The following is a 9,899-nucleotide window of genomic DNA, read 5'->3' on the forward strand; positions in this document are numbered from 1 at the left end:
TGTAAAATACTGGATGGTTGAAAACGCATGTGCCTATCTAGATTATTGTGTTAGTTAAACTAAGATCAATAATGCACCTGCCATGTTTTCCATGTCTATATGCTTTTTAAATAGCCCATGGCTGAGGTTTATCATTTGACCGTCAAAGTGTTTCATTCAATGAAGTCTATACATTGAATATGCCAATATTTGGTCTATTTCCATTGTAGGCATGTGTTGTCAACATAAACAAATAGCTTATCTATCTGCATCTACTCAAATGAGAGTGAAATGGAAATAGCCTTAGGCCTAATACTACACGTGTTTGGTATCTGATCCTTAGCGGGGCTAGAAGCCTATTGGCACCAAGTGACCGCTCAAACCCCAAATCACTGCTTGTCTATTATGAATGTTTCTAAAAATGTTGTGCTGTTTTGGTAACACGATCTAAATCAATCTTACAAAGGATGGCCAATTTCGCAAACTTTTAGACCACCTAATTGATTTGCTAAGATTTTTATTTTAAACAACGTTTTAATAAAAATATGTGATTAATCAATGTTATTTGCACTCTGATTTAATGGAAGGAAACTTTTACTGCAAAAATAGTTATAAATAGCATTAGGCTATATTTAAATTACTGGACTTTCTGTTTCAAAATAAGTGATTTATTATGTTACGTAAATCGAGCAGCGCACTGTGCGCAAATAATTGTTTATCAAATCGTTTGAGTGACATTACATTAGTGGCTGAAGGAGTGCATTCACGAAACATATGTTAATTAAATTAATGAGTCTTTCCTGCAGGCTCGAGTGACATCGTAGGTATTCGAGACCAATCAGAGCGCACGCTGATGGAAGGCAGTGGGGTTTGAGGCACACCGGGTCTACATGAGTGTCTGGAAGATATTGTGAGGTTTACGAATGATGTAAAGAAGGATTGACTTTTATGTGGTTCTTTTTTTTCGTTTCACAGATCCCTGGATGTACATTTTCTTCGTTTGGAATACCTTTTTTTTATACAGGCAATGTTAGCCTATTGACTTGATGGTGGATCCAGTTCAACTTTTCCTCGCTCTCCGACATTTCTCAATGCATCCCTTTTTAGACCGACGGTTTTATGGACTTCTGTAGCTAATGATGTCTATAGGTTTCATGACTGATAGTTTGAATTCTTCAGATCCCTCCAAATCGACCTTTTTCGAGTTTGGGCACGGGCACCCTGCGCACCAGCAGCATTCCCAAGGACACTCTCACATCTACCCCGTTAGTGGTTTACAATCTGCCGGACACTCTCAACACGGTAGTCCCTTCTCCCCCAGCGCGTCCTCCTATGGCCGCTCCCTGGGCTACGCCTACCCCAGAGCGGTGAACACTCATCACCCGAGTGCCTACATGCCCTACCAGCACAACAATCACAGTTTGGCGCACTCCAGATTAGATGAGACAGGTACGTGTAATATCAATATCTGTTAGTTCCTCACAGCTCTTGGCCTATCATACCACCATACCATTTTTTAAATCAATAAAATGCGTCGTCTACAATGAAAGTGTGCAATGTGCAAATTGAGCGGTAAAAGGAGCGTGGATTGTATGGAACTGTGCTTTAAAATGTAGGCCTATTGCAATTGAAGGTTGCATATGATCAGATGTAGGCTAAATTATCAGACCGTTCTTTGTAGGCTATGGTAGGCCTATACCTCAGATGTACATGCATTATAGCTGTCAGTGTGTACATATTTGTTGTTTACAAAAATGACAAAAAATGTCCTAATCAAATGTGGGGTTAAAGGCAATACATTCAAACGCAATTTATAGTCAGTGCTACGGTAATCAAAATATTTTCCTACTTTAAATGCATGTCAGGCATTTTGGGGTTATCTTTACTACTCATGTTCCGTAATGAACACAGATGGTGTCATTCATTTTATTAACCATCATTTTCTGTGGGTTAGCCCGATTATGCATGAGTACTTCAAACAGTCGTTTACTCCCATTATTAGTCAAGATAACAAAGCAATTCCAGAAAATAAGAACCATTTCATCCATGCACCGCACTATAGCGGTGTCTATTTATTGTTAAACTGGCATTTTCACAGGAGACAGACAGACGGACATTTGGGCATGCAGCCTGAATTCCAGGCCGTGAATTTCAAGTAGCCTAGGCATAAGCCTATGTTGATACAAACTCTTACATAGATACTAGGCCTTATCTTCTGCCCTGATGTAAAGTGGAAAGTTGTAAATCAAAGTGAATGTAGGCTACACCCGATTGGGCTACTGTTCAGCGCAGTTTGACTGAAATTCTCTCTTCTATCCACAGACCATGAGAAGTCTACAGTGATTGAGAACGGGGAAATTCGTTTGAATGGTAAAGGAAAGAAAATACGCAAACCACGGACCATCTACTCCAGTCTTCAGCTACAGGCGCTCCAACATAGGTTTCAGCAGACCCAGTACCTGGCTTTACCGGAGCGCGCAGATTTGGCGGCTAAATTAGGGCTGACCCAAACACAGGTGGGCTAAATTAAACTTGACATAATAGCCGTCAACAGTAGGAAATGTGATTTTAAAACTATCTTATATCAGTAGACCAATTACCAAATTATAATACATTATTTGATAAGTGTTGTATTTCTAGGTCATCCTTATGTTCAGGCCTAAGAAACCAAATAGTTTTTAACAATTAAAGTGACGTGCAGACAGGTTAGATAGATACAAAACACCTAATTAATCGTTTTAAATACACATTGTATTTATTTCACTTTTTCCCTATTAATTTCAATAAATTCCCAATCTGGCCCTCAAACCATCACGGTCACCTAATAATCCCCAGTTTACAATTGGCTCATTCATCCCCCTCCTCTCCCCTGTAACTATTCCCCAGGTTGTTGCTGCAAATGAGAACGTGTTCTCAGTCAATTTACCTGATAAAATAACGGATAAATAAAATGTAAAAAATAATCTCAAATTAGGTCAAATTTGCTTCAAATACAATGAAAGATCCAAAGGCCTCACATACCTTAATTCTACTGCAAGACTGGACTATTGAATTTGTGCACAGATCCACTTACTAGCCTTCTTGATAGAGGTGACAGATATATTATGCAATGCTGTTTACTAGCATTTTGACCATTTTTTTCCAGAAATGTTGACATTAAACCCTTTGAATCTGTCTCACACAGGTTAACATTTGAAAATGTAACACCAATACTGCCACAAGTTCATGTTTATGTTTGATTGAAGAAAAACACAAAACAACCTTCCCCTTTAGTTGTATGGAGAGGATTTACATAGATCACAGATCTGTGGGTATTATTGTGGCTTTCTGCACTGCTCAAGACCAACTGAAAAGGCTAATTGAGAGCTTTGTTAAAGTCAATTTCTTAATGCAGCTTTATTCTTAGTCTTAAATTACCATTGCGGCTAAAACCTTCTCACAGAGAGCTCTCTGTGACTTAAAGCAAACATGGCTCAATTGCAATATTGCAAGTCCAAATAGGCTTAACAGAGTAACAGAAAGACAGAAATACATGCTGCCACTCTAAACTATAGGCCGATGTATTGTCTTTATAAACATCCGTGTCTAATTACCAACAATCTTTTGGTCAAAGTCATGTTAAAGCACACTTATACATTACCGCAGAAATGGGCATAGAGCAGTGCAATGAAGGCTGTGGGAACACACACACACAGTTTACAGATTGTAACTGAAGAAAATAGGACAAGTAGACTGTCATGCAGATGGTCTATTTTCAAAGTCATTGTTGGCATTATTCATTTATGTCAGGTAAAAATCTGAAATCTAAGGTTGAAATAGAGATTATGGCAACCATTTCCCTTGGACCCGTAAACATAATGAAAGGCAAATAAACAGGTGGTGAGCATAATGTTTGGGTCTAACATCTCACCATGCACATCTGTCTTTTATGGGAAACATTTTCAAGCCTTTAAACATTGTTTTGCTCAATATATTTTAGCTATACTGTATAGGCAACACTTCTATTCAATTTCTAAAATCATTAACATTAGTATGTTTTTAAATGATAGGCAATCCTAGGTTGATTGAATTAAATTGTCATTCAAAACACTCCCTGGCAAAATCTCTGAACTACACCATCCTGTCTGGGTCTGATTTGGCTTTGTGTCTTGTTGCTATATATGAGAATGGTTTGACTTTGTCCACCTCGGGCTCTGTGGCTTTTATTGAATATTTTATACCGTCGTAAAATCGATCAGAATAGCATCTTGTTCTGACTAAGTAGAATACATCATACATAGAAATGCATCTGACCTCCCTCCTTGTTTACAGTGTTATATTCAAGCTCGCTGGGGCTATTTTATTTTACTATATTTTTAGCATGGGAATGTTGTCAGACTCAAACATCATTGGACTCATAAAATGTTGAACAATAGGGGAGCTAGCATTTAATGAACAAGTGAAGTGTAGCTCATCCATTTTGCTGAATTGCAAAAGGCCTAATGGTTCTGGATCCATGCACTGACTGGCAAAGTTGAAGAAATGTGTTAAAATTATAAGAAGTTTAAGAACGAATGCCACTTTCTGGGCTATTTTCCTTTTAAACGTATAAAATTGTTCCAATTTTCAATGCAATTTCGAAATTATAAAATGTGAATATGACAAGCCATTACGAGTTTGCAAGCCATGACGAATGTAAATCATTTCTATTGTGTGGAAGATAATTGTTTAATGATTGTTGTGGTGGTGGAGAGAGGGATGTCATAGCATACGCTGTAATGTGCTGCTTTCGCCTCATATTTTCACTTTCTAAACATCTATTTGATCTTTTTAGATTAAAATATGGTTTCAAAACAAGCGCTCGAAATACAAGAAGATACTGAAGCATGGCAGCGGGCCAGAGGGGGAACATCTCCACAGTACGTCATCTATTTCTCCTTGTTCACCCGGGATGCCTCAACTTTGGGAGGTGTCAATGGCAAACAAAGGGACCCCTACGCACCCCAACAATTACATGAACAATTTTGGTCACTGGTACCCAAACCATCTCCAGGATCCTATGTCCAGACCTCAAATGATGTAAGCAGACCATCTCAACACACTGCACGGTGCTGTAAAACTCACCCGGCCATTTCTAACTTTTCAAGGGCCTTAAGGCTATATCTGCCTACCCCACACCCGAACACGTCTCATCTAGCCTATCAAGTTTGATTTACGTGTTTAATTAATGTCAATTGTCTTTTTTTCTTTCATTGCAATGTAGCCTATGTTTTTGGATGACGGTTTGTATTTCTTGTGTCCACTTTACGCACTGTTCTTAATTTTTGGAATGGCTTTGGTGAGAAATGTGCTGTCAGGTGGCAACATGCTTATGGTTTGATTCCATCAAGGAACATGCACCTGAATATGTGTTATGACCGTATTATTAATGTGATTAACAGTAGTGTCCCAGGCAGTCCATGTTTGGATAGCTTCGTCACAGCAAATATGAATTTATTGTGCATACACATTTCAGAATTGTTTGATATGCACTGATGGATCTCAGCGTCTATTATTGTGAAGGTGTCAATAGTTATTGATCGTTTTAAAGTGCTTTGTTTGATATACAGTGCCTTCAGAAAGTATTCACACCCCTTTACTTTTTCCACATGTTTGTTGTTGTGTTACAGCCTGAATTTACAATGGATTCAATTGGGATTGGGTGTCCCTGGCCTACACGCAATATCTTATAGTGTCAAAGTGGAATTTTGTTTGTAGAAAAATGTTGAAGGTGAATTAAACATTTAAAGCTGAAATGTCTTGAGTCAATAAGTATTCAACTCATTTGTTATGGCAAGCCTAAATAAGCACAGGAGTAAAATGTGCTTAGCAAATTGTATAGTAAGTTGCAGGGACTCATTCCGTGTTCAATAATAGTGGTTAACATGATTTTTGAAAAACTACCCCATCTCTGTACCACTCACATTCAAATATCTGTAAGGTCCCTTTAATCGAGTAGTGAATTTCAAGCACAGATTCAACAACAAAGGCCAGGGAGGTTATTCAATGCCTAGCAAAGATTGAATAACTTTGCCTATTGGTAGATGGGTAAAAAAATAAATAATCAAACGCTAAATATCCCATTGAGTATTTTGACGTTATTAATTAGACTTTGGATGGTGTATCAATACACCCAGTCACTACAAAGATACAGGCGTCCTTCCTAACTCAGTTGCCGGAGAAGAAGGAAAACGCTCAGAGATTTCACCATGAGGCCAATGGTGACTTTAAAACCTCTTAAGGATCCAACCCTTTTTTCAATTTTCACCTAAAATGACATCCAAATCTAACTGCCTGTGGCTCAGGACCTGAAGCAAGAATTTGCATATTTGAAGTTTGTGGAAATGTGAAATGAATGTAGGAGAATATAACACATTAGATCTGGTAAAAGATAATACAAAGAAAAAAACATGCATTTTTTTGTGCCATAATATATTATTCCAGCCCAGGTGCAATTTAGACTTTGGCCACTAGAGAGCAGAAGTGTATGTTCAAAGTTTTATACTGATCCAATGAACCATGCATATCTATTCAAAATGTCGTATCAAGACTGCCCAAATGTGCCTAATTGGTTTATTCATACATTTTCCAGTTCATAGTTGTTCACTCTCCTCAAGCATACAGTGATATTATTTCACTGTAATAGCTACTGTAAATTGGACAGTGCAGTTAGATTAACAAGAATTTAAGCTTTCTGCCCATATCAGATATGTCTATGTACTGGGATTTGTTTTGTTTCTTACAACCTCATGCTAATCACATTAGCCTACATTAGCTCAACCGTCCCGCGGGGGGACACCGATCCTGTAGAGGTTTAAATCAGTTACAACGTTTAATGGCTGTGATAGGAGAAAACTTAAGATGGATCAATAACATTGTAGTTACTCCACAATACTAATCTAAATGACTCAGTGAAAAGAAGGACGCTTGTACAGAATAAAAATGTTCCAAAACACGCATTCTGTTTGCAATGAGGCACTAAAGTAAAACTGTAACAAAGAAATGTGGCAAAGAAATTAACTTTATGTCCTGAGTACCTCTCTTCATATTTTCAAGCATGGTGGTGGTTGCATCATGTTATGGGTATGCTTGTCATCAGCAAGAACTTGGATGTTGTTTTTTTTATAACGTGAAATGGAATAGAGCTAAGCACATGCACACTGAGAGACAAATGGACCTTTCAGAGGGTCAATAAACTAAAACACAAGGCCAAATATACACTGGAGTTGCTTATCAAAACAACATTGAATGTTCCTGAGTGGCTTGGTTACGGGTTTGACTTAAATGATCTTGAAAATCTATGGAAAGACTTGAAAATGGCTGTCTAGCGATGATCAACAACCAACTTGATAGCGCTTGAAGAATTTGAAAAAGAATAATGTGCAAATATTGTGCAGGTGTGCAAAGCTTCTAGAGACTTACCCAGAAAGACTCAGCTTTAATTGCTGCCAAAAGTGATTCTAACTTGTATTGACTCAGGGGTGTGAATACTTAGGCCTATGTGAATTAGATATTTCTGTGTTTCATTTTCAATACACATTTCTAAAAACCTGTTTTCACTTTGTCATTACGGGATATTGTGTGTAGATGGGTGGGAATGATTAGTTTGATCCATTTTGAATTCTGGCTGTAACACAGCAAAATGTGGATTAAATTAAGGGGAATTAATCATTTCTGCACGGTGAAAATATGATAATTACAAACCTGTATGAAAATGTAATTTAATCAAATGCATGAGTAGATCTATAATCACTTATTGCAATTAAAATAAATCACCCGCAAGCCAATGTGGGGTGGTACTATTATTGTCTATAAAATTATAATCCTATTATTTTCAAAACATCCCTTTTGCCGTGACATTGTATTCGCAATGCCGTGACCCGGATTCGAACCGGGGTTGCTGCGGCCACAACGCAGAGTACTAACCACTATACGATCACGGCGAGCTACCAGGGATCTTGTGGGGGAATACTACGCAATTAACTGGAGCCTGCAGTGACGTTTATAGGCCTGCAATATCTGCAGCTGTTCGAGTCCAATTTTGAAATGATTGTCTTGATATTCTATTGTCTTCATAGTAGCATATCTATCTTAACACTATAGTAGGCCTATATGCTATACAGTCTACCATCCTATATATAGGCCTACCATTGAAGCATTCTTCTAGAGCAATTGAAATGTATTTTAAAGACCTTTGACAGTGAGTGAGAGTTAGATTTCCAAACAATTCATATTCAGGTGAGGTCTATGATTATGCGCGTGGGTAGACCTATGATAGGTCTGAGCTTCTTCCAGTATAGTTCAGCCTACAATATTGGAACCCATCTATGTTCAGAATATTGCATTTTGTTAGATAGTTATTTTATTGACATTATGAATATGACAAGTGCTATTGGTATTAAATCTGACTTGCAAAAAAACTTCTATCAACAGTTTCAATCTACACTCTTTGAAAAGAGAATCAAAAAAGGGCTCTATTGCTTGCTTCATATATTATGGCACCCCTAAAGGTTCTATATAGAATCCTTTGAAGGGTTATTTTTATCAGAACCCCCAGGGGTTCTTCTTCACTGAACCAAAATTGGTTCTATATAGAACCCTTGAGGTCCATATAGGGTTCTATATGGAACCAATTTAGGTCACGTATAGAACCTTAAGGGATGCCATAAATGAAGCAAGCGTTTAACCTTTTTTTCTAAGGGTGTATAAGAAAAAACAATCAAATATCGTGGTGGAAAAAGTACTCAATTGTCATACTCGAGTAAAAGTAAAGATACCATGACATAAAATGACTCAAGTAAAAGTGAAAGTTACCCAGTAAAATACTACTTGAGTAAAAGTAAACAAGTATTTGGTTTTAAATATACTTAAGTATCAACATTAAATGGAATTGCTAAAATGTCCTTAAGTATCAAGTAAAAGTATAAATAATTTAATGTTCCTTAATTAAGCAAACCGGACGGCACAATTTTGTTATTTTTCTATTTATTGACCGATAGCCAGGGGCACACTCCAACACTCAGACGTAATTTACAAACGAAGCATTTGTGTTTAGTGAGTCCGCCAGATCAGAGGCAGTAGAGATGACCAGGGATCTTCTCTTGATAAGAGGGTGAATTGGACCATTTTCCTGTCAAAATGTAACGAGTATACTTTTGGGTGTCAGTATGGAGTAAAAAGTACATCATTTTCTTTAGAAATGTAGTGAAGTAAAAGTAAAAGTAGTCAAAAATATAAATTGAAACTACACATACCCTAAAAAACTACGTAAATTGTACTTTAAAGTATTTTTACTTAAGTACATCACACCACTGTCAAATATTCGTTTTGAAACATCATACATTCGTATTTGTGTTGCTTATTGGTGTACACAGTATGCTTGTTTAGCTTGCACGGAATTTCAAATGCGAGCTATCCCCTCTCGATTGGCCTACAACTAAGGAGGTCAAAGCCTTAGCTAGGCCTACTCTCAGAAACATCTGGACGAGCGAGAAATCGTCGGTGCTTCGTTGAATGGGCCCACCTATTAAGGTCATTTCGACAGTGTTTGTTGAATAAAGCTTCTATTCGTGGGGGATTAACCAAGTCAAAGTCTACAAAATATGCCTCCTCATTAAGTGGTAGAAAGAACGAATGTCCATGAGAAGATAACTAGTTATACATACTGGGGGGGACATGGAACATTTGCCACCATTTGCACGAGACAGGTGTTCGATTATACCAGCAGGGCAGTGCTAACATGTCACATTATATGCTTTTTTAATCGATCATGAATAGCCATTACATAGTTACCGATAAATAAAGCTTTTCCGGTAAGGAGTGGACATTTTCGTGTAGCAGCCTTTGAGAAAACAGACAATTAAAGCATGCTCATTCAATTGCAGTGGACGAGGAATCTTTTA

At 37.6% G+C, this 9,899-nt stretch overlaps 1 protein-coding gene and 1 non-coding gene across 2 annotated transcripts; one reads left to right on the forward strand and one right to left on the reverse strand.

Moving 5' to 3' along the window:
- Positions 1-833: 833 nt before the first annotated feature.
- LOC110498833 (homeobox protein Dlx4b) lies at positions 834-5,753 on the forward strand. Its single transcript, XM_021575481.2, has 3 exons — positions 834-1,428; positions 2,302-2,495; positions 4,793-5,753. The coding sequence occupies exons 1-3, from the start codon at positions 1,116-1,118 to the stop codon at positions 5,039-5,041; spliced, it is 756 nt and encodes a 251-aa protein (XP_021431156.1). The 5' UTR covers positions 834-1,115; the 3' UTR covers positions 5,042-5,753.
- Positions 5,754-7,868: 2,115 nt separating this feature from the next.
- Positions 7,869-7,940, reverse strand: trnah-gug. Its single transcript has one exon. It is a non-coding gene; the product is annotated as a tRNA-His (tRNA).
- Positions 7,941-9,899: the final 1,959 nt, after the last annotated feature.

Source organism: Oncorhynchus mykiss, chromosome 20 (assembly GCF_013265735.2).
Source record: "Oncorhynchus mykiss isolate Arlee chromosome 20, USDA_OmykA_1.1, whole genome shotgun sequence".
Lineage (NCBI taxonomy): Eukaryota > Metazoa > Chordata > Actinopteri > Salmoniformes > Salmonidae > Oncorhynchus > Oncorhynchus mykiss.